This window comes from Gymnoscopelus microlampas (assembly GCF_963454915.1).
Source record: "Gymnoscopelus microlampas genome assembly, chromosome: 9".
NCBI classification, from domain to species: domain Eukaryota; kingdom Metazoa; phylum Chordata; class Actinopteri; order Myctophiformes; family Myctophidae; genus Gymnoscopelus; species Gymnoscopelus microlampas.
Genome location: NC_139946.1, coordinates 23,691,927 through 23,717,420, shown reverse-complemented (window position 1 = coordinate 23,717,420; position 25,494 = coordinate 23,691,927). Strand labels below are relative to the sequence as shown.

General features: G+C 39.4%; 2 protein-coding genes across 3 annotated transcripts; both read right to left on the bottom strand.

Annotated features, from left to right (window-relative positions):
- Positions 1-877: 877 nt before the first annotated feature.
- Positions 878-12,346, bottom strand: mknk1 (MAPK interacting serine/threonine kinase 1). 2 transcript variants are annotated; one of them, XM_084067526.1, is made up of 14 exons: positions 12,240-12,346; positions 10,465-10,527; positions 9,522-9,624; positions 8,735-8,833; positions 8,523-8,620; positions 7,402-7,481; positions 7,159-7,232; positions 6,951-7,055; positions 6,802-6,857; positions 6,381-6,476; positions 5,553-5,747; positions 4,365-4,529; positions 4,126-4,169; positions 878-3,858 (listed from the first exon to the last, which is right to left on the bottom strand). In XM_084067526.1, exons 1-14 carry the CDS (start codon positions 12,285-12,287, stop codon positions 3,627-3,629), a joined length of 1,458 nt encoding a protein of 485 aa, XP_083923652.1. In that variant the 5' UTR covers positions 12,288-12,346; the 3' UTR covers positions 878-3,626. The 2 variants fall into 2 exon arrangements, with proteins under 2 accessions (XP_083923652.1, XP_083923651.1); XM_084067525.1 differs by having other exon boundaries at positions 6,802-7,055.
- Positions 12,347-12,716: 370 nt separating this feature from the next.
- mob3c (MOB kinase activator 3C) lies at positions 12,717-21,535 on the bottom strand. Its single transcript, XM_084066627.1, has 4 exons — positions 21,168-21,535; positions 17,589-18,182; positions 16,225-16,427; positions 12,717-13,743 (listed from the first exon to the last, which is right to left on the bottom strand). Exons 2-4 carry the CDS (start codon positions 18,004-18,006, stop codon positions 13,714-13,716), a joined length of 651 nt encoding a protein of 216 aa, XP_083922753.1. The 5' UTR covers positions 18,007-18,182; positions 21,168-21,535; the 3' UTR covers positions 12,717-13,713.
- Between the last annotated feature and the right edge of the window lie 3,959 nt (positions 21,536-25,494).

Sequence of the window (25,494 nt, the reverse complement as noted above, 5' to 3'; positions counted from 1 at the left end):
ATGTAGCAATGATAAAAAATATATATATAGCCTATATTAAAGCTTAACATATTTTCTGTGTAGACAAAATAAATAGTGCTAAAGTACACACAAAACCACATTTAACGTCACTTCAGTCTGACTAAGCTATATTTATGATTTTTTTAAAACCCAATTATATATATATTTTACTTACACCAGATCAGCAGCTCCATATTGTTGTTTAATGTGTTGCCGTGTGTAGTCTTTTCAATTGGATCGATCCGTGGACTTCAGTTAACAGCCAGCAGGATCAGTACTGCTTCAAGCAGGTGAAACAAAGACCAGAGAGGACTGCTGCTCCGCGACGCACTCACACGCTCTGCTAGTGCAGATATTCAACTTGATATATCGCTAGAGGGCGCTCTTTGTATGCATATGTGTCTCTCTGATTTGGCCAGCCTTGATCCAAAGTTGATATATTGGACATTAAGATTTTGCCTTCTACACAAAGAGAAAATGGCAGGGTCCAGAATACCATATGAATATCTGCTTTGTTATCCATTACTTTTTAGCCTATTAACTGATCATTTTGTGTTGTCTACAAGTAGGGGAGGGGGGGGGGGGGGGGGGGGGGGGGTTGCTATTCTAGCAAACGTCCTAAGCTATTATTGTTTTTTTTACATTGTCAAACATACATAGTGAAGCAAGCAGGATTGTTATTCCTAATGTTCCTGATGCACTTTTACATTTAAACGACTAGCTCCTGTAGTGTCATATATTTCCCACGCTTCTGTAGTGTCATTCCCAATGCTATCTTCCTTCATCTTCATACCTTTCATAACCTCAATTAATCAATTAAATGAATCCAGTCATGCTGTGGCTGAAAGCAAGAAATTGGTCAAATTCCATTCTTTTATTCTCCCTTTCCCCCCTTTGAAAACATCAGTGGTAATATTTCAGAGAATATTGAACATTATGAGAGCATTAGCCAATGTGTTGGACCTCATGAGAGCTGAGTAGGCTATTTAGTCTGCATGACAATTACTGTTTCAAACAATGTCATTAAAGACAGAGGGGCAGGCACTTCGATGATTCATAACAATAGGGAGGGGGCTTTAATATAGCCCAGTGAGTGGGATTTAATATAGCCAGACAGTGACTCTTTTCTAATGTGTGCACTCTGACGGCAAATCACTCCATTCCTGCCTTGCTTGTGTGAAGGACCTTTGTTGCTATAGGGATGGAGTGACCATGGCAACTGGGTGAGATCGGGGAAGACTTGTTGACATTATCAGGCAACAAAGTTAATAGGGTGAGAGAAATAAGTGGTAGACTTACATCAGTGACCCCATTAAGAAATATCCTCAAGGTGTGAGGCAATCAAGCTGACTCCAAATTAATACATCAAAAGCAAAATAAATGTTACATAAAATCATAGCTCACTGTCATTCACAATGTGGTGGACTTAAAAGAAAAAGTGGAGTCTTGACCTGTGTCATTTCATTGGCAAATTCAAAACCATTCACATACCATCATACATGTTCCAGTATAAAAACAAATCCCTTTGACTCCAGAATAGAATTGCCCTACCGTAAGCCTAATTTGTCATACCACTGTGTTGCTTATCGAATATCTGTTGTTTTCGGCAAGTGACACAGTCATATTTCAAAGTATTATAAATCAGGCTTTAGCCTACAGTACCTAGAATATAAACTATATGCAGAAACCTTTAAAGGGCACATCAATTCTTCAATCAGCAAAATGTACTTTTAAATCACATACAATCTAAAACATGTCAAAGTAATTCAGACAAGCAATACACATATCAAAACAATACACTCATTTACTGTTAGGAAAGCATGCAAGTCTATTCTGGATGGTTCTGCATTTGTACAAAATGTGCAAAGATGAGGTGCAATTGAGGACTCTGAGGTAATTATGGTAATTATGAGGATAACACGTTAAAAAGATAAATATCAGAGGTTGAGTTCATATTTCTTGACGCAAATCTATTATTCACAGTATTGCTATATCCTTGCCATCTTTGTAAAGTAAATGGGTAACGTAGTGCAAAGAAATAACAATAAGTCATCCATAATAAATCAGGATCAGATTGCATTGAAGATGTGAAAGCTAGAAATTTCTAGTAAAGTACTAAATAATTTGATCAAATCCTGAACTTCTCAAACTCACATTGCATTCATCCACTTTCCTCATCCAAGTGCTTTCTACATACACACTTTAGGAGAAATGCATGGCATTGCCTAAAGCCTACACAACTAAAACATTAAGAAATGGAAGAGCTAGCTTCAGATTAAGGGGAAATCCAAGTCTGTGCAGAAGTAATGGACATTCCCCTCCAACCAGCATTGACTATTTCAGCCCATGTGCACTCACTCAAATCAAATAAAGCTAGGATAAAATGAATAGGAAAACACACAAAAATGATCTCAAGTGCCTGGAAAGCAGTGCTCTTAAAGCATTCAATAACTATCCATTCAACACTGTTTAAAAACAGTAACAATTTCACAGTTTGGGATGATACAAATAAAACCTGTAAAATAATGAGAAGGATTTTCGTCAACAGTAACAGCTACATAATGTAAGCTTCGTAACATTTCCCAGATTGATAATAATACGCTACTATTTGCCATCAACACAGGATTATACTGTACTGTAAGAGGCCATGTCCACAGAAAGTGCTTTTTGAGCAGAGGCGCGCTTTGGATATCATGTCCAGAGCAATTAAGCGCACAGAGCATTTATTGATGCCCGCAACGGTTCAAACCCATCAACAATGTGACATGGATGAGCAGCCTCCTCTCCCAAAGTTGAACGATTTTCTATTTGAAGCGTTCAGGGCGCTCTGCCAAAAAACGCTGGACGCAGAGAGCGCTTAAACGTGATATTCGGCACTGGGAAGAGGAGCACTCCAGTGTATTTATCATAGGAATGCATGTCTGAAAGGTGCTGGCAGCTCAAAATACAAGGACATGGCCCTTTATGCATTATTTTCCAAAAAGTGTAATGCAAATGAAGAATTATGGCCCCAAATCCAGTATTCACCTTTAAATATAAAGTAACACTTGAAAAAAAATGGCACAAAAAGAAAATAAAGAAAAGGAAAAAAAACACAAAAAGTGCTGAACTAAACTGTTCAGCATAGTAGCCAAGGATAAAATGTTCCCTTAGTGCTCAAAGTTTCAAAGTGATGAGATTACTGGCAATACGTTGGAAACGATGGAATCATACAGGAGTTAGGTAGATGACTGGTGCATTTAGTCATCATTTCCAATACTGTGTGGCTAATCCTGATGTGGATTAAAATGTTAAAATATATATAAAATTTAAATAAATAGACAGTAACTCACATGAGACAATGCAGGGGTCAGCCAGAGAACATGAAAAGTGTGTGTGTGTGTGTGTGTGTGTGTGTGTGTGTGTGTGTGTGTGTGTGTGTGTGTGTGTGTGTGTGTGTGTGTGTGTATATGCATACATATGTTCCGCACAAACTTGCATCTCCCTTTAGAGAAGAGGAGATGCAGGAACTTGAAATCAATGGAACAAGAAACAATGGGCTATACACACAAGCTGTTAGCAGGACTTCAGCTGGGGTTTCTCATGGTTCAGTATTGGGATTTCTCACAATTATGCACTTGTGTGTATCAGGTTGCAAGGTCCTCTGGCGCGGGCATGAAGTCCGTGGTGCGCAGGGCGTTGGACTGCGCCCGCCTGCGTGCCAGTCTGGAATTGGATGGAGGGGAGAGCCTCATGGAGCATACGATGACACTGACATCCCCCTGCTCCTTTTCCTGCTCCTCGTCATGCTGGGATAGCTGCCGGTTAAAGGCAATGGCATCAGCAGCAAACTGGGTCAGATCTTTGGTGCTGCTGTTCCTGTAATTAGAGAGCAGGGAGAAGACAAAATGTTGAGTTGTAAATACTCGATTAAAAATTGTACTCATTGGCCCATTGTTATTTGCTAGCCATGAGATAGAAACAGATGTTGGAACCGTTATTTGTTCACACCCACACCATGGATTTGTGATTGTAAACTTAGTATCTAGTTATTATTTGTGCTGCTCTATAAAGAACACTAAGGAATCTGTGTTGGTATAAGTGCTTTATAAACATGTGTATGAGTATCAAAGCAACATCTTTTACCTTTGTAGAAAATGAGGAGTTGGAAGACCTCTCTCTGGAGCATTCTGTGGAATTGAAATCACCAATCAAGTGTCAATGGAAATCGGGTCTTTTGAAACCGTTTTAAACAATCACAAAATAAAACTTGCGCCATGGAAAACAAAAAAGGGATGTCAGCACTGATACTGTGTATGCAAAAACTATTAGATATGTTCTAAGAACAAACAGAAATTCTCATAAACAGCAGAAATGGCACATACCCCCTGCACCCAAGGGTGCTTCAGGACCTGAGCAGCACTGAGACGTAAAGTGGCATCACGGACCAACAGCTTGGATATGAGGTCCTTTGCCCAATCAGAGATGTGGGCCCAGTCCTTCTCTGGAAATTCATACTTTCCCTCCTGGATACTTTCAAACAAGTGGCTCTGCAAAGAAACAATATTCCAGAATATTTTAATCCCCCTTATAGTCTTCTTCAGATATCAGTTAAAATAACTTGCGATGGGCAATTCCCATAATTTTGTAATTGTATTGTCATTATATAGCCTAAATTAAAAAAGGTAGGGTAAGAGATTTTTTTTGTTTTTGTTAAAAAGGTTAAAGTACTATATTCTGATAGTAATCATTGCTACAGAGCATTTGTCTCTCCAGGGGGTCTCTCCAGCTCTTTAGTAAACAGAATATAGTACATTTTCAGGTAGGTGACAACATTTAAGCCAATCAGGAGAGAGCACTGAAAATGGATTTCTGTTTAATAAAGAGTTGGAGAGACATGGGAGACTCCTTTTACTGAACAAATACTCTAAAGCAATGAGTACTATCAGAATATAGAACTTTTTAACACTTATTTTAACCAAAGTAAATCACTTACCCTACCTTTAATCATAAAGATTCATCAAATAATTGATAGATGAATTGATAATGAAATTCAATAGTTAGTTGCAGCCCAACTATATTTTAGAAGGCAATAAGATATGCGTTGAAAGGATGCTCTAATCTCTGAGCAGTAAACAGGGGTGTACTCGAGGTGGGGCGCTGCTCCACTAGAAATTTGTTATATATTGTGGGTTAATAAATAGGCCTACATAGGCTATTTAAGAGGATATCAATTGGCGATCGCTTGCGTGCATGTGGGCGAGCGTGTGCACATGACGTAGCAACACATTAAATTCAAGATTTATATGGGAGCCACAGCTTTATTAGACACCACCTTATTTATACAGTATATGGGGATAAACAATACGTTTTGCGATTTAATTTGAATGTGAAGGGGTGTCTCACCATACTCAGACAAATTCCCATTCTACCTTACAAAAATCAAATCTCCAGGCATCGCTTTTTTAATACATTATAAAATATCTTCCAAGACGAGGACTTTTTTGTCATGTCCAGGTTTAAGGAAACATAGGTGGAGGCTGGCTGTGTTAAGTAGGTAGTTGAGAGCGTACCTGGCAGGTCCTGCAGGTCTCTCCGCGGTCCCAGCCGCAGTCTGTGCCACAGTGACCCGTGAAGGGCGGACTTCCACTCAGCAGAATATAGAGGATGACCCCCAGACTCCACAGGTCACAGCGTTTGTCGTAAAACGAGGCCTCATCGGTGAACACTTCCACCACCTCTGGAGCCATGTACTCTGCTGAACCGCACTGAGATGAGAAGGCAAAACTAAATTAAACCACACAGTACCGTTGCCATGCTAACAAAGGATCAATACTAGGTCAAGTATCACAGTTTAATTACATTAGTTATTTTATTTTGCGAAGTCTAGTTCAGCAGACAATTTGAGCTCTGCTGCTAGACACATGATACTCCCTGCAACACACTTCAAATTTCCCTCGGTAATAACGCAGTCTATTTAACCAGTAAAAGAGAAACATTGGACAATGCACAGTCATGCCCACAGCAACTGTAGCATGGAATGGGTTACCTGCAGACCTTAAGAGCAACCTAGTTCCTATGTTTCTTTTAAATATTCCCTAAAGGGATGGTTAAGGGGGAGCAGAGTCTGGGTCTAGACTTGGTCAAATGTATTGAAATACATTGTTTCCTTGTCAAGCCTGGTGTTTTATTTTCATTTTGAAATAGTTGTATTTATATTGTTTTGTTCTACTTAAAAGTTATTCAAAATACAATTACTACACATCCTTTATCTTATGAACGCTGATGAGAATACAGAACTGGTTTAGTGTAATGGTACACAATGCAACACAAGCTGTCTGCTTCTGTGTTGTATCTATGCGTAGAGCTACTATGTTGAGAAACGGGTGTTGGTACATTACCGGTGTGGTGAGCTCTGGAGTCGTTATGGGCGTATAAGCACTGCTCAGCTTCACCCCACTTCCCAAGTCAAAATCACAGATCTTCACTGGGGACACCTGAGTAGGAGGATGTGAAGAACACAATAACTATAAACTGATGAATTACTTATTTCCTACTGATTAGTTATTGTGCTACAATAAATAATTTAGCCACAATAATAAACAGTATTTACCATTTAAGCCTGAAGCCGTCGCACAACGGAAATAGCCGATCTACAAACTCACAACACATTACAAGCTTGTAGATCTGCCATTTTTATTGTACTGAATAAATTAAGCATATAGCCTCATGTATTTTCGCCTATAACAACATGCCCAAAATAGAGACACCAGGGTTAATGTTGTTAATAACAATTACAAACAATCGCCATTATAATCTTACCCGATCAGTGTATTCACAAAGGATATTTTCAGGCTTGAGGTCTCTGTGGGCAATGCCTGTTGAAAAGCACAATACACAATGAGGACATTTAAATCCACAATGTTTGCAGGTATGTCTCACAGGTGTAGATGATAAAGTAAGCAACATACCTTTTGTGTGGAGGAAGTCAAGAGCCTGGGCGATGTCTCTGACCACCTTGCTAGCCTCCAGCTCAGTAAAGTGCTTACGATTTTGGATGTGTGTTAGAATCGAGCCTGAGAGCAGAATTTCACTTTTAGAGAAATATAAAAGCCACTAATGGGATCATTCACATGTTATTTTGATGATGTATATTTATAAACACATTAGGAGCCTTACCTCCACACAGTTTCTCAAACACCAAGTAAAAGCAAGTGTCATCTTCAAAAAACTGGATCAGCTCCAAAATGTTCCTGAATGAGGGACATTTACTATGAATTACAATGTGCTTTTCATGAGTGAAGGACATTTAATATGAATTTCAATGTGCTGTTCATGAATGAGGGACATTTACTATCAATTGCAATGGGCCGTTTATGGAATATCGCTGTTCATCCTCAGGGTGACGACAAGAACACACACCTGTTTCCTTGACATTGGTAAAGTGTCTCCACTTCTCGGAAGACCCTGCCGCGACTGTGGCCTGCACTCTTCTCTATGATCTATGCAAATAGAAATGGAGGTATTACAAGTTATGCATTTAGCATATACTTTCCAAAACAAGGATGATAGTCCTAATCATCAAGCATGCTTTTAACCCCATAGCAGTAAGTGGAAATACAGTGGACACATCGACATCACCTAAACACAAATCACTCTGTATGGTTTGAACGAAGCCTTGAACTTCTTTTTACATCCTTCAAAATTAATAAGGCCCAAAGTAGTAGTAATATGTTGAGAGAATAATATTTATTGACTAGGACTTCTTTGTAGACTTTTTTCAATTAGTGTTTGATTTCACAGCATGGCTCAGACGGGGCCAGATGTTTGTAGTACACGTCCCTACAAAAGTAGACCAATCAAGCAAAAATACACAGCTTAGCTGATGCTGCTACTGTACAGTACACCAACCACAGTCCCAACAAAAGTAGGTAAAATTGTAGCAAACTACACAGCTCAGCTAACTCTGCTATGCCAATCACAGCTCAGTCACTTTAGCACTCAGCTGACACTGCTCAACAACATTAAGCACACAAAGCTCATGTTAGCATCTTGGCTGATAATTTGTGATCTGTAGGCAGTGTTCATATATGTAGCCTGATGAAACATATGAAGAAAAGCAATTCTCCCACTACAGTAAGACTGAAGAAATGTTTTCAATTGAAGGCTAAAGCTTGCCATCCCATAGCTACATATTGCACAGGAAGCCATGCCATTATTAGAGCCTGTCTTGTTTTGGTCAATTCATGTTATAGACCACAATTACCACACCTGCTAGTGATTAGAAGAACCCTTTAAAACTTTATAAAGTACAGTGTTCAAATCACATTATTGTCTACAAGCCAGAGTAACCAGTACATTCCCAAAATTCACAAGGCATCTTCACCGTTCTGTCAGCCAACATTGATTTGGTGGCTCTTGGTCATTTGAAATTTCCCACTCCGATTTTAAGAATTATTGTGGTTGCCTTGAATGACATTGACATATTTATGAATCCAGTGAAATATGCAAAAGCAAAGCTGATATTGCAAAGTCTAACTTGCCTTTACAGCATACTCCTTGCCATTCTGGAGGCTTATGCATCCTTGGACTTTGGCATATGCACCCTGACCCAGCATCTCATCTGTCAGCTTGTATAGGTCTGGGGGAAAACATTACATCCTGTAAGTCTGCAGCAGGTGTCTCACATCATGCAAGCATGATCAAGTTATTCCATTTAGCTACGTTTCTAATCTGATCATTTGTGAGTCATTACCATCAAAGGTGCCTGTAAAGCTGTCCGTTGCTCTTGTTCTCTTCTTCTTCCTTCTCTTTGCTGCATCTGGGATGTTCAGAGGCTGACTTTTCTCCATCTCTGTACCAATTTAAGAGCCCGGTGTGCACATGCATGCAAAATAAGTGAGTATAAAAGATACATTTTGCAAATCAAATTGACCCTCTGTCCCGCCCGTGGTTGTGCGTCTCTTCGCACCCATTGGTTGCAGTTTCTTGGTTGGACAAAAGTCCTTTCTCTCCATCCACTACCATTGAAATAACTTTTTGTCAGTTGCTTCGTATTGATATACAGTGTATTCAATTCTTATTTTAAACTTGGTCTCAGTAAAAAGGAATATCGCAGGTGCAGTATAAATTATGTTTTTAAATGTTTTAGCAAATTCAACATAAACAGCCATAAGGCGGAACCAGGGCAGAAAAAGGCAGAAAGTGGTTAGTCAGTCAGGGACCTATCAGAAGGCTGACAATGAGTCAATTGTTCGGATGTGAGGAGATCAATAATAGTGTGGCAAAACATATCCAATGTCTTCTGTGTATTTTTGTGTCATCAGGCGGGCCTGATGATGTGAAACGAATAATTTGATGTCATTTCTTGACGTCAAAATGTTGCAGAGAAATACACAGAAAACATAGGGTATTTTTTGCCACACTATCAATGATCTCCTAAAAAAAGTTTCCCTTTAACAAATCCACGCATCATATACATGTTAGTACAGCACCTGGCAAAAATTACATTGACAACAGGGTTAGCCCAAGGCTGACAGTACCTGCTTGGCCTTGAGAGAGGTGCTGTCTCTCCTCTGTGGCCGTCCCGTTCTGCTGGATCCCCTCACAGCTCTCACCCACTTGGCCCACAGCCAGCGTGCTACTCTGTAACAGTGAGGAAGAGGCAGAGCGAGGGACGGAGGGAGGGAAAGTACGAGAGGGGCCAGAAATATCATGTGGTGGGTTTGGAAAGGGAGAGAAAGGACGAGAGAGAAAAGGAACAAAGTTAAAATATCAGTGCAACGCAATGACTTTCAAAATCAAGTCATAGCTTACAGCTACCACTCAGTATAAGTTATAACTCTCAATTATTTTAAAAATCAAAGCTGAAGACTTTTGCTGTGTTTTTTGATTCATCACTTGTGCTGCTGTAACTTTATTCTCATATTTGTTTTTAGCTTTTCTATTGTCTTAACTCTTTAAAAAATATTTGTTATGTATTCAAATGTCCTTTTATAATATGTTTCCTTTAAAATTTGTCTTAATGTTCTTAATGTTTTGTGTAAAGTACTTTGAATTGCCTTGTTTAAATGTGCTACTGTATACAAATAAACTTGCCTTGACTAACAGACATGGCCCACTTTAGATAAAAAACAAATGCCCCACTGACCCATATAATTGTCCCACGGTTACTTTTCCTTCCCTATGGCAACCTGCCAAAAACAGTGGCGTGGTACATGAATTAATAGGAATACTGACGTAGGCCCTATCTGCCCTTGGATATTCCCAACAGCCGTCATACAAACCCTGATAGTGCATGAGTCACGACTCACAGATCACAGATAAGCAACTTCCGCATTTCAATGAAGATAAACTTACTGGCACCAGAGGCTATTCTATGTCATGAGATTATCTGACACAACAAACGAGATGAAAGCTTACAGGAAGTTACAAATTTACCGGACAAAACCACAATGTTTAACAGTGTACAAACATTGAGACTACCTGGAGAGAGTGCTGGAAGGCTTGCAGCTCGGCCATAGTCCTCTGTCTCACCATATCTGCCAACTGAAATTCACACATTTCAGTCATTTACAAGTGTGGGCAGGGCCAAGTGTACGTTATACATCAGCTCAGGGTGACAGCAAAGAATTTGAGCAATGGAGAGACTTTACTAGGTGTAACAGCCACTTTCAAATGCAAGTTTCCACATGTAGTAATCATTACTTTACACTCATTTGCTCTCACAAAGTGTGCACTTGATATTTTGTTTTGTTAATTTTAGATGTTGACTTTTGATCACTTTCTTGTACATTTTTTATTTTGTATTCATTTATTGTATTGTGAACTATTAATATTTCATATCCTTGTATTTATTCTATTAATACTCTGTGGTGTAGGGTAATGGGGTGGGGAGCAATGAGGTCATTTGCAGACACCCCGGAAAATCTCCCTCTTCTTCACAGTCTAGTGTTGGCAGGGGTATGGTAATGTAACATCAGCTAAACGAATTCCACATAGCAGCTTGAGTAAGGACTAACTCCATCTCTTCCTCATTTTGGTTCCGGCTGGGGTTGCAAACTACCAGAAAATTCTAATAATTATTTCCAAGAAAAATAAGGGACGCCCAGAAAATTATATTCTAACTGTATATAAGTTTACCACTTGTCTTGAACCCCAGTATCCATATTCTGTGGGGAACATTAGTCCCCCCAGAAATGAGCCAAACGATCTACAAGTTCACAACGCGTTGGGAGCATATGATCGGCTATTTTTAGCAAAGAGATTTGGTTTTTCGGGCTAAACAAATGCATCACGTGATGTTGATCCCCCTCCCATATTCGCTCATACTAGGACATGACGTATGTGTAGGCAGAAGAATAGTATATGTATATGAGCCTTTTAAACCTGTAAGATGTGTGTCATTTATTGATTACCAAAAATAAGTAACAAACTGTAACAAGTAACACACTTATCAGTTCACTGAGGGACGATTCCTTATCTACCCCAGCTCCAACCGTGGTGGTTGTGACTAAATTATTACAGTTCAAGATTCAAGTTCAGATTGGAATTGAATGTTGATTTAATTTAACCTGGAATGTTAGTTTGAAGGAGGAAAAAAAAAAGCAAAGAGGGAAAAAAGAAAAAAAGTTAAAATTAATGAACCCTGTAACTTGGTATACAAATGTAACCAATGTACCCGTTGGACAATCCAAGTTAAACGTTTTGCTGTGCATCAGCAACAGCTCTCAGTGGAAGTCATTCATTCCTGAAGTTCAGTATGCTGTAGTCAGCAGTCAGCACATCTAGCCTACTGTTTTGCAGCTTCACTAGAAAACACCACAGTGCAACTTTTTCGGACAGATAACGTTATGTTAAGTGTCGTTAGCTGTATTTATCTGTAACTGACTCTAATCGAACAACCAAAGCCAACCGGGGACCAGTCTTATGTGTGTGACCGCGTCAGTACACCGTTAGCACAACAATGCTAAGATGCTAGGGAGCGACGCTAGCTTGTGTAAGCAACGCAGCAGTAAACCGTCTTTTACGTCCATTAAACTACATTACAAGACAAGGACTTAAAATAAATACACTATAATTATCATTAGCAAAACGTCACTTGTTAGCAACGTTAGCCAGCAATAGTCAACATGCCATATCAATAAATGGCTAACATAAACGCTTCAAGCTAAAACGTTAAATAAAAGTTATCACCCAAGGAGTTTAACTTACTTAGTGTTAATATAACAAAGAATAAACAATAACGAAAGTCGTCTAACCTTGAATGTGTGTCCAAACTGGCTAAAATCTTCAGTCATTAAAGCCATCTGGTGGAGTGAGTGGAGCGGCTGATGAAAGGATCCATGAACAACACAACGATGAGGAGGGAAAGTACATAAACACATACATGTCCCGCCCATCCACTGCACGCCCCGCCCACCTGCTACACGCTCACCGCTGCCATTGGCTGAAAATGCCCCAGATATACTTCGTCGAACGACGGCGTCGCGCGTCGAAAATAGCAGATGTACAAGCTCACAACTCGCCACATTCGCGACGTGTTGTGAGCTTGTAAATTCGCTATTTTCGAGCTAAGGCTTAAAAAAAGAAATTCTTCAACGTCACGAGACTAAGCTCTTTACCACGCCCCCACTCTTCAGGGGAATATTTTTGACATGACCATGATACCCATTATTAAATATGTATTCATTCATTGACGCCAGCTAATGTAAGAAATACTCATCAAACCACATTAAAGCACTGGTTCTCAACCTTTTTTAATTTCAAGGACCACCATTTTTTATACAATGTTTATCTCTGGTACTCCAATCTACACTGTAAACTCCTCAGGATTAATGAAAGTGTAAAAGTGTAACCAAATGGACCCATTTGATTCCATTTTGTGCACACTCTGAATTACAGACCAGAAGGGTCCATTTGGATACTAATACTAATTACCCCTGGGGGTCTCCGGACCCTGTTGTGTTGAGTACCACTGACATGATATTTCATCAGACAAAAAAAGAGGCGGAACCTTCGCGGTCCCTGTCTACTTTTAGTTTGTTCTGGAATGAGCTGGCAGTCTCTTGCCTTGGAACAGTCTCTTGATATCATACTAGATATAATACGGCCTTGAAACATAAGCAGCTCTGTTAAAAAACAAAATAAATGAATATCACCTCTATTTATCTTGTTGATATCTTTTCTTCCGTACTGAGAGGCAGCTTGGGAAAACAAGGTACATTTATATCTTAAGGCACCTCAAGGTGTAATGACATTCTATTTTTTTTTGCCTGAATTTCTGTCTATCAAAAGATCAAACTAGAAAGGAAGGTATGCCTATCAAGGAAAATACAACTTTTGACTCAACAAAATAAGGCTCAATATAAAAACGTTTTTAAAAAAAACAAGAAAAAACATTAACAATAAGACATGCACAGAGAACAGACAAATCGATATAAAAAGAAAGTATGGTAATACAGACTGTCCTAAAATGCTGAACATTATCAAAGCATCACAATGATGCAAGACACTAAAGATATCTTAAGGGGCCACTTTCAGTCTGAACATGGCTGAAAGTAACACACGTGTGTTAAGATGAACATAGTGAAAATCTGTAAACTTGGAAAAGCACCATCACAGCTCAAATCCTTTAATTGTCCTTTGCTTTGAGCAATTGGTGTCGAAGCTGATGATTTGTCAAGAGGCTCAGGGAACGTAGAAATGTAAACTCCATTGTCCAAGTGGTTCACTTTAATTACATATCTTCTCTGTCATCGCTTTCTGTAGAGGACAGAACAAAACAACAAAAACATATCCAGTTAGTAGTGATTATTATGAAATACTCCAACTACATTTTCAAAGACGATTACAAGTAGCCACTTATTTTGTTATCATGAGAATTATAATTGAAGCAGTTCCCACAACTAAAAATAAGATTCTATGAGAGAGGTAGGAAAACAAAATAGAGTTGCGTCATGTTGTTGTGTCTACAAGATTTATCTTTCCCCAGCCTATAGACATGTCCCATTAGGGTTTAATTTTGCCTAGGGAATTGCATAACCACGTGGCTCATAATGATGATAGCCAAGGCTTTTTATTGACGCTTGGAGCTCCATCATCCAGCTGCGCCAACGTAGTAACACACTGGATGTCAACGTGGGGTCCGGGGACCCCCAGGTGTCCTTGAAGGGTCCCAGCTAAATGATTTATAGGAACCAAATGGACGCTTACGGTTCTGTAACTCTGAGTATGTAAACATGTGCACAAAAGAGAGCTTTTTACAGTGATCAAGCAAAAAAAAAATCTCAAAAAGAATTTAAAATTAAAACATGGGTTACTTTCCTTTTCATTCAGACCACTGTGTTTTGAACAGTTTGGCATGTCCAAACGTGTCTGTAAACATATTTCACATCAGAAGTTTTGTTTTGCTATTCATTCTCTATCCCTGTGTCTGGAATGGATCAGTTCATAATATCCAATCCATTTACATTTCCCATCAGTGCAGTTTTGATTTGAGACACTTTCTTTTCTTTTTTTACTCTCCTATGGTGGGTATAGGCAGATATGTATTAATGTATGCTGTAATAATTAATGTTGTAATTGTTATTCAGTTAGGGGCAGAGCACCCCTAGAGGTCTGATCCTAGAATTGCCCCTGATAACAGCCCCTCTGTTGGAAGGACACCGGTAGAGAGCAGCAGATGCAGAAATCAGAATAAGATGGTGGTCACTTCAAAACACCCCTCATCATGGTCATTATAATTGTATTAATTTAGAACACCTTTTTTATTTCAAGGACTATCGGTTTGATATTAGGCCACAGACCCCTGTTTGATTATTACAATTACAATTATCTTTATCTCTGGGACCCTAACTATCAATGATTTATCTGGGGACTCCATTGGGACCCTCCCCCTCCCCCAAAACAACCCCATTTTACTGTAGTTAACAGGCTTATGCTATGATCAATCATCATCAACATCCTTTAATTTTTTCATTTTTTTATTTACATAATTATTTTTAGCAATGTTAATACTGTACCACAGTATGTGCCAAAGGGACAGTCAAAGAAGCATCCTTATATTATAAATACCATATGAAAACTGTTTGGTAATGTGTTTTATGGCACACACAGTGTGACTCAGTAATCATCCAGTTTTTCAGGCTTTAACACATGCATGAACAGACATGGTTCTTTGTGACGTGTGGTCGCACTAAGGAGCATGCACTGTTCTGCGATGTGGTGTGAAAACGACACCAAGTACAACTCAGTTAAGAGAAGTTACAAGTAAAGCGTTGTAGTATGTAGAAAAACGCTATTTAAATCTGAGATATATTATCATCATTATTATTTTTATTACATTGGTTGAATTTCTTATTTCTTTGTGGGGTATTGAATCATGGGAGGGCTATTGATGACATCCCATACAAAACTCTCATCCAATCACCTCTGCATTGATCACCCATCATCATGATTTGTGTGCATGGGGATCTCATCTTAAACAAGCTTAGTGCTTAATGAGCTTTCCAGTTTAGAAGACCTTGTATTGTGAATTTGTACTTCCATGTACTGTTATGTACTGTCATGTACTGTTCTCATGTCTTACTAAATAAAGTACATCAATCAAAACCCATCTTCAGAGATGGAAGAAGTATTCAAATCCTTTATTACTTAAAATTAAAGTACCAATAAAAATAGATTTTTAAGTCCCACTTCAAATCAATCAGATTATTACAAGTAAAAGTATTACAAGTAAAAGTCCTGAATCCTACTTAAGTAAAAGTACATAGGTATTAGCAGCAAATGTACATAACATACAACAATAATTCTTGAGTTTTGTTGAGACAAAAAGATTATTAAAATGTTTTTATCCCACAACTTTGAAAGCTGTTTTATTCCACACCTTTTTAAAAGCTCTGTGGATGATGGGTTCTTTTATTTTTGTTATTCGTTTTATGCAAAAAAAAATCTGCATATGCTTTAAATACAGTACTTGAATGAATGTATTTAATTACTTTCTTTTCACCACTCCCCATCTTAACCCCTACACCTCTAAAGTGTAGGTGTACTATTGATTTCATGTTTCTGTTTATCTCTGCTACCCTACACACACATTTACACTCAATGTACCACTACAGAAATCAGCCCTGAGATTTTATGACTTTTTGACAGATCAATGAATGAATGAGTGAATCAATCAATCAATCAATCAATCAATCAATCAATCAATCAATCAATCAAAAAAGGTCTCACTAAACTCACCAGGGGCTCAAGTTCGGAGTTCTCAATGAGGCTGAACTCCGAGATGAAGAAGTAGTAGTGCTTGTAACAGGTGTTGATGTGGGCTTCAGCTCCCATACTGCAGATGCTGTCGAAGTGATGGATGTACACATGGACAAAGACACGAAAGAGACGGCTTAGGATCTTCTTGCACACCTGCTGGAAGTTCTTGGGGAAAGGAACACCTGTACAGCAGTGCAAAGGAAGGAAGAACCTGTCAGCAATGTTTGGCATGAACAGTAATTAAGTACATTTACTTGAGTATGAGTACTGTACTTTAATAATGTTTTTGAGTATCTGTACTTTACTTGAGTATTTGTATTTTTGATACTTATGGCTTTCACTCCAATACATTTCAGACAAGACAAATATTGTACTTTTGACTCCACTGCATTCCTAGGAAGGTGAAAAAGTACATTATGAATTAACCACTTAAGCCTTATTTAATATATTTCCCCAAAATATCAATAATAGTGAAAATAGCCTTGAGCTTGTAGATTTGCTATTTTCACCTTTATTTATAAAAAAAAAACACCTTTACACTTTGGGGGGAAATTTCAAAATTTCAATACAGCAGTTCATTGAGAGAAAATTCACTTTGTAATTTGTACTTTTGAATAATTACATATTTTTTTTAAAGCACTTTAACTTAAGTACACACATTTGACAGAGCAACTTTCACTCACGTAGTTGGGTAATATTTGACCAGGAGTACCTATACTTTGACTGGAGTACTGGAGTTGAGTACTTTATTCACTACTGGATCTGAGGCATAACCACAGTGCCATTATGGGTCATAATTACAATTCAACTTATGAATATTTAATGTGATTCCTCTTCTATCACGCTTTCAGCACCAGGGGGCAATCAGTGTCTGATAGAATAATCTGACTTCACTTGTGTGAATGGAGTGTAGCTTATTGCATCACACATAATACACTATGTAATGTACAGAGTATGCATGATGTGAATAATACATTCTCTGTAATAAATACAGGCTGTCATTTCCAGCGTTGATGAGATACAATCGGCTCATTCATCCATTCAAACGCTCATCTAAATGTCTTTATGGTTGTAATTAACCTTTATTTGAACTGCTGCTGTTTCACTTTACGAGGCAGAATAGGACACACTTGTACGTATGTGAATATAACACAATGTACTGTACACACAATGTAAAATACTCAATTAATTTAACTCTGATGTTGTTCAAGTTAACTTCAGAGTTATGTTAACACTAAAGATTTTACTATACATAAAAGACAATCATCGGCTGGATATACAATACACTCCAGCAACAATTTGTGTACATTAAATGTGCTCAATTTTAAGGGATTCACACACACCTACTCTAGTGGGGAAGATGTCCTCATTGTTGATCAGTGACTCTATCCAGTCCATCATTAGGTTCATGTACTTGAGGGCAGGCAGTTTAGTGGGTTTCCTGTAGTCATCCCCATCCTGCCACCTGTACTCGTACCGCAGACCCCCGGACATGATGGGGCAGGTGCGCTCTGTGCAGAACTCGCTTACCGTGCCATAGATAAGGTTAATGCGGTTGAAGAAGTCCACCACATGCACAGCGATCCAGTCATTAATATTCTCACCCTCTGGCAGCTGAACCACCTTCCTCAGGTCCAGCCCGGACTTAAGCGAGGCCTGGGCCTTCTTGTACAATTCAAAGCGTTGGGTGCCGGGCTCAAACCTCTTCCGAGGCCTGAAGGTTTTGTCTTTGCTGAAGACTTGTCCAAGGCAGAGCGCCATTGACTTAATTGTGGCCCAGGAGATGAGGGGTATGTTTAGTTAGAGTTTTGAGAACGGGCACGTTTCCTGAGAAGGGTTCAAACCAGATCCAGCACTGAAGTCAGTTCACATGGGGTTGAAGTTGTAGAAGGGTTCAGATTACAGAGAGCTCTTATTTTAAGTTGCTGCATCCGTCTCTGTGGAAAAGAAACAAAACAAGGACAGGTCAGGAGAGGTCACACGATTGTTTCTCCCTTGTCAATTCATGGCTTTGTCAAGGCCAGCAGACACGGATCAGGCTTCATGGCCAAAAAATGGCTGAATCATAGTTGCAATGCATAAACAACATTGTCAGATTGTATACATGGGGAAAGCTTGCCTGATTTGATAAGCAAAGGCTGTTGATATGTACCGTATCAACAGCCTATCAGGACCATAACAGGACCATATCAGCCATTTTGACATGTCTTTGTCACTCTTCCTTTGATAGGATTTCATTCCTCAAAACATTTTTTTAAACATGTTTATTTTCTGTTATAGAGCAATATCTGCCTTTACATGATTGTTATTGAAGTCTGATGCCTCTCAAAACACACAATTCACACAGTTCACTGCAAAAATGTTGAATTTGCTTGTTCTCTAAATAGCTTGTAAGTATAGTAAGTAGCTTGCACTGCCATGCTCTGTGAAACCAAAGTTCCCTTGACCATCACAAGACTCTCAATTGCCACCTGGAGCTGGAAATAGCCACAGTGTGATTTAATAGTCAAATCAGATCAGTAGAGATATTCAATTGTAATTGAGGGAACATGCTGATAGCATGCTGCAGCTCACTGGAGACTAAAACCTCTCTATCTTTAAACAGGTTGTAAATGAAATTTCTTTGTTAAAATAAGTGCTAAATATCTCTATGTTAAAATAGTAATCATTGCTGTAGTGTGTTTGTTCATCAACAAGGGTCTCCTCTTATCTTCAGCTCTTTAGTAAACAGATAATACATTTTCAGGTCAGGATACCAGTTAGGAGATGGACCTCACAGGATACAGGATAAACAAATGAAATTGGAAGTGATGAAACCAAAAATGAGCAGACAAATTTGGAACTGGAACACTAAAATTCTACGGGTTCTTTTTGCGGCGTTCTGTCTCCTGATTGGATAAAATTACAAGTAGTGTCCTGATCTGAAAATGAATTTTCTGTTTTCTATAGAGCTGGAGAGATTGGGAGACCCCTGTTACTGAACAAACACTCTATAGCAAAGATTATTATCGGAATACAGAGCTTTAACTTTTTAACCCCAAAAAATCATCAAGTGATTAAGTGGCCATATCATGATATAATACTACTCAGACCCAACACTTTCTATTTCAATCAGAGCCTTGAGGAATAAAGGTGGTCAATATGGACCACCTTTAGCACCACCTCAAGTTCAAACATCTCACTTCAATTATTGATCATTACACTGACCTGGCAATATATACAGTACAGAGGGAAAAAATGCTGAGTGTGACAGCTGATATATAAATTACATCTATTAACTCTCTGGCAGGTAATTTATTTACTAGGGACTACAATGATACCCTTCTCAATGGTGTTGACATTTTGATGACAATCAAATATTAACAGTGGCCAAAAGGTTATGAGATCAAACGACTTGATTATCGTGAAGGTGAAAGAAATTTATATTAGTACCTGAACAGTAATTGAAGAGGTTTAAATGGGATCAAGTGGAGAGACATTCCTTGAAAGTCACAATTGCCAAACTATGATAAATATATCATATATATAAAAGGTATAATGGCAGGCGATGTACTATATTATAGTTACAGTAGCAACTTCAGTATATCATTTAGGCTAATATTGAAAGATCACAAATGAATAGTGGCTTTCAGTCCTGTATTGTAGTTAACAGAATTATACAGTACCATATAAGGCCTTACAGTTTGATAATGCACTCTCGTGATAGTGGTTTTGATGTGACACTACGACTGCATATCCACATTTGTGTCCTGTGTCCTGTTTCAAACAGCTGGACAGTACACTTTTTGCTTTGCTAAGGTTTCAGACATTCAAATCACCACGAGTTTAGTGTATGTTCATTCTGTAGTTTAAACACAGATACAGACGGAGGGATTTTATTGAGGTTTGAAGTTTGATTCCAGTCAAAGAAACCACACATTAGAATCACAAGTTCAAACCAATCCATGGTCTGGAAGGGGATAACCAGTTAGATTGGATAGAGTTGAGTATTTATTTGATATACTGTAGACAGATTTTGGTGTGCAATGGAGGTATACTCCCTGTCAAAACGTTTCATAGTCTGCTCGGTGCATGTGGAATATTCACCAGGATCTCACCAGTGGGGGAGCATGAGTAGCCTATGTGGTCACGAGACAGCTACAAATATGAGTAGCCTATAAAGAAACAGGGAATGGATAACTAGTTCTGTTCTTTATGATTGTTTTTCCATTCCATTCCTTGCGTACGTAGTAATAGTCAAATCTTTAGTGTTAACTGAGGGTGTTCCAGGGGGTCCCCAGCTTATTGATCATTAGGAACAAAATGGACCTATAACTCTGAGGGTACATATGGAACCATATGGACCCTTATGGGTCCATTTGTACACTCTCATAGTTAAATTAACACCCTGAATTTGACTCTGTACACTTAGGAAATCGATTGATTACTGAAGACCCACAGATCACACAGAGTAAAATGATCATGGGAGATAGAGTTACTTTCACTTTGACTACTTGGCATGCATGCCTCAGCAGCCCCAGACTGAAGCATGTCTGAGCACGTACGAGAGTTGGCAACCCATCTGTGCAGAGTTTCATTAGTTAGAATTTGGTCATCATGACACTGGAACACAACAATGCTGCTTTCAAGATCCTACACAAAAAAATGTGAGAGAGCGAGAGAAGAAGAATAAGGAGAGAGTGAGAGAGACAGAGAGAGACAGAGAGATAGAGGGAGAGAGACAGAGAGAGTGAGGGAGAGGGTGAGAGACAGACAGACAGACAGACAGACAGACAGACAGACAGACAGACAGAGTAAGAGAAGAAAGACGCTTGTACAGCAAACACAGTGTGCAGATCCCAAAATGTGCAACAAAGGGAGAGGCTGAGAGAGAAAAAAAAGAGGTTACAGAATGGGTGGAAAATAAAATCTCTCCACTGTACCTGGCTGGAATCCCAGAGCGGGGGGCTCGGAATGTGGTGAGGGATTGTGAGGAAAGCCAGGGAGAATTCCGTTGTGAGACCCCTTGACTTTAAACTCCCTGCTCAGTCCCTTTCCAGTTCCTTTGGTAACGCTGACTCCTTCCCCCGGCCACTAACAGCGACACAGAGGCTCCAACTTCTCTCAGCACAACACAGCGGAGACAAAAAAAAAGTGGAAAGAGGAGGAGGGGTGGGGGGTGCGGGGGGCCTGTGTGTGTGTGTAGAGAAAGAAGTTGTTTGGCTTCTCTTCCTGTAGATGATGTCACATCCTTACTTTGTCTGCTTAGGCCCCTGCTGTCTATCTATCCCTGTGTGTGTGTGTGTGTGTGTGTGTGTGTGTGTGTGTGTGTGTGTGTGTGTGTGTGTGTGTGTGTGTGTGTGTGTGTGTGTGTGTGTGTGTGTGTGTGTGTGTGTGTGTGTGTGTCTTTATGTGGGTGTGTGTATGGAGGACCTATAAATCGACAGGGGAGGTTCCAGAAATATATAGGGGTGGGAGCAGGCCTTTACAGATCCCTCTTTCTCTCTCTCTCTCTCTCTCTCTCTCTCTCTCTCTCTCTCTCTCTCTCTCTCTCTCTCTTTCTCTCTCTCTCTCTCTCTCTCTGTCTCTCTGCCCTCCCACCATGCCTCTCATTCTTTTCTTCTACTGTAGTTGTTCTTCCCCCTTTCTTCTTATCCTGTATGGAAGACAAACCAGCCTTACTTGCACCACAAAACCTTGTCCCTCTGGGCGAAAGCCCTAAGCAAACAACCCAAATCCTGAGTACCAGTTTAACTCTGAGAGTGCAAGGGTCCCAGTTTTACACTGTCAGAGTTAAACTGACGCTCAGGATTTCGCGGTGTTCTTATACCACACAGCAGGACAGAATGAGCAGACTCTCTCTACCCACAACCATTTCTGGTTGTTTGGCAGTCCCTGCCTCCTCCCTCCATATGAATACACAAAAACATATCATTTAAATTCCTTGTCTTTGTAAAAGATATTGCTATAAAAGAAAAACAGTGGTACGTGTCACAAAACAAAACCAAAATACGATACAATTACAATAATCTATCTAAACTTACAATAATCTATATTGAAAACTTTCATGTTAACCAAACTTGACAAGTTAAGTCTGGTGTACTGGTTGTTCATCGGGCACTGTGGTGCCCACACAGGATAAGGTTATACGTGTTTATCTATTTCATCAAGTAGCTAAATGGACGCCGTCCAGATGGAGGATGTAGACACATAGGCTGTAATAATAAGCAACAGGCTGACTCTGTGTTTTGTGGCTATGATTCCCTCCGGTGCTGGAGGCTGATACACAGTAACTGCATGCTGCCTGGAGGCCTGCAGGAAGAGATAAACACAGGCTGAGAGTGAAAGCAGACGCCTCACATTCACATTTACGCTCATGCTGTGGGGCTGCATTATTTGAGTATGTTAATATGATTTCAGAGAAGACTAGTAGATCTGCAGAACATTGTCAATAATATAATTATCTTGATGTATTTGATGGAATGATGCAACGGCTACAGTTTTTTTTTTACCAATACACAGGATTAGCTGTAAATATACTGTAGCTTGTGTAATTCTCATTTTAACCACTTTAACACTCTTTCATTCCTATTTTGGGTTAGGGCTAAACTAGCAGATCTACATTTAAGTCGGCTATTTCTGCTGTTTTTTTTTAAATATGGCTTGAGCAGTTAATGAAATTATCAATATTTTATACATTATATAAAAAATATATTTTCAAATGTAATTGAAATAATATGAGATCAAATCGCAATATTAAAAAGTGCATCATTGTAATTCAAATAATAATGATAAGAATCAAACCAACAATCCTGACTTGCAGTGATCAAATATATCCACTTGGTGTCACCATAACTATGTATTGTACTGTACATGTATTGTACACTATCTTGGGCACTTTTAGCCATGGTTGCAGAATACACCCCGTTAAATGTACCTGCTTAAAAAGCCATTACATTTACAATAAGAAATGTGATATAAGAAGATTGGGTGTACAAAAACAAGTTGGGTGTGGGGTTGTTACAGAAAAATGGGTTGATATGTTTTTGAGTTGCTATTAGGCTATAATAACACTATGGACGGTATTATGAAGGCTGTACATTTGAATTCATTGCTTGTTGAACCATATGTAATAAGTCTTGTTAAATAAATGATACAATATAATATTACTATTTGAACAGATTAGGTCACACATCCAGTAACGTCGTGTACCTCTCGATTTAACCTCATAGTTTATCAGAGAGAATTACACAAAGCCAAAAGGAAATATGAGTGAGTTGACTCTCAGAACAACCATACTTTGTTTGAACTTATTTTATCTTCATAAAGCACTCTTGAGATTTATTTTGCCACTTGTTGGGTGGAGCATCTCCAGTCTCTTCAAAAGGAACATTTTGTTTTAATTAGCAAGGTTCCATTTTTTATGCGAACGCATGCGTCCACTCACTTCTAGAGAATTTAAATAATGAGACAAATTGTATTAGTATAATGGTATATTGTTTTTTGTAGACTATCACGTCATGTCCAAATTTGGCTACATTCCCAAATTACGAGCAGTTGCCCTGAATGCTAAATCCTGTCCTGGCATGCTTTTATGACCCTTAGAGCTATGCTGGGGGGAGCCTCCTTACCAAATTGGTCTCAGGTGAGGAGACACAAAAGTCAACACACCGGCCCTCCAAGTTGGGTGTGGCGCTAACAACACACCCCGTAAAAAAAAAACTTTTAAAGAAACTACAGTGTCAAGGGTTAAGTGTCGTCTAGTTCAGGGACACTTTGACACAGACCGGGGTTGGGAGGCGAACCAGTGACCTTCTGATTACCAGGTCCAAACAGCCTCTCGATCCACTGGGCTGCAGTATGGGAACAAATGTACAAATGAGTCCATCCTTTACATCATTCATTTAGGCAGGTCAACCTGCCTAAATGAATGATTTTCTGTTAACCAAGTGAACAGAAAATGTAGTCGTCGACATACATACCTAATGACCTCAACCAATTTTGGTTTGTGCACGTCACATGAATGTCAGCTACTCTCTACTCTCATAAATATTTCTGTTTTCACTTCTGTGATCAGCAAAAGAAGAATACACACACACACACACACACACACGCACACGGACACGCGCACAAGCACACACATACACGCGTGCGCGCACGCACGCACGCACGCACGCACGCACGCACGCACACACGCACACGCGCACGCATACTACGTATATGGTCATCTAGAACAATGCACTGACCCTGGTTGTTCTGTGCAGCAAGGATATCAGTTCCAGTCTCTAGGCCTGAGAAGGTACACAATACATGCATACATTTTACATGTATGCATGCTGCCCCACACCCAGCACAACCAGCCTCTCTCTCTCTCTCTCTCTCTCTCTCCCTCTCTCTCTCCCCCCCTCTCTCTCCCCTTCATCTCTATGAAAGTGGGTGAGCAACGCATGAGATTGAAGGCCTCAGTGGTATCAGTGTATTTGCACTAGAACCCGTTGGTGCACAGTGACCTCTTTGTGGTAAAAGTTACTCCAGCGTAACACAGGAGCTTTCTAGGCAGGTCAACAGGGTTACATTTATTACCAAGCCAATAGATGAGATGCTTGCTGATAGCCTATCTTGTGCTTCAACTTTTACCCCACTGATGGTGCAGGGTTGTATCAAGCACTTCCATGCTTTATTTAATTATTGGTGTAGCTCAAGTAAATCTGTTAACTTATTATGATGAATAGAATACACAAATGGATCTGAACTGTTGCATGGTTTATGTAATGTAGTTTACTGTACAATACATTTCGTCTCTACACCTGTACAGGTACAGTAGGCCCTTATCTCTTCTAGGGATCCCTTACTGTCATTTATCTTAAAAGCCAGCACAGATCAGCGATGTGAATTGCGTCAGTGAATCCTGTACTGTCTGTGCCTGCCTCAAGGTATACTGGCAAGCTGTTAAAGCTGCAATCCGGAATTATTTTTAATAAATAAAACATATTGCAACCAATCTGTATGGTATGTTAATACAATAACTAGCACATGATCTGCAGTGGTTGGAGATGGTCTCCCCGCTCTTCCATTGAGAAATGTGTAGATGGCTGGTGTTGGGTATACACCTACTGATTGACAAGTGCTGCTTGAAGCCCATACATGCAATATGCCCCTTGGCATAAGAAAGGATTCTGTTTCCCCTGGTCTCCAACATTTCAGGGAGGGTTCAAATCTCAACTTATGTCAGTCACTCATAAAGAGCTGTTAATCATGTTAACCATGTTA

Excerpts from the sequence above, each read along its gene's own strand:
- mob3c (XM_084066627.1), bottom strand. The coding sequence starts at position 18,006 with ATGGCGCTCTGCCTTGGACAAGTCTTCAGCAAAGACAAAACCTTCAGG. Across the intron at positions 16,428-17,588 it reads CATCTTCCCCACTAGAGTAG|GTGTTCCTTTCCCCAAGAAC; the intron begins GTGTGTGTGAAT and ends ACTGCTGTACAG. Across the intron at positions 13,744-16,224 it reads ACTCCGAACTTGAGCCCCTG|AAAGCGATGACAGAGAAGAT; the intron begins GTGAGTTTAGTG and ends TGTCCTCTACAG.
- mknk1 (XM_084067525.1), bottom strand. The coding sequence starts at position 12,287 with ATGGCTTTAATGACTGAAGATTTTAGCCAGTTTGGACACACATTCAAG. Across the intron at positions 8,621-8,734 it reads CTTTACAGGCACCTTTGATG|ACCTATACAAGCTGACAGAT; the intron begins GTAATGACTCAC and ends GTTTTCCCCCAG. Across the intron at positions 4,170-4,364 it reads AGCACCCTTGGGTGCAGGGG|AATGCTCCAGAGAGAGGTCT; the intron begins GTATGTGCCATT and ends TCAATTCCACAG.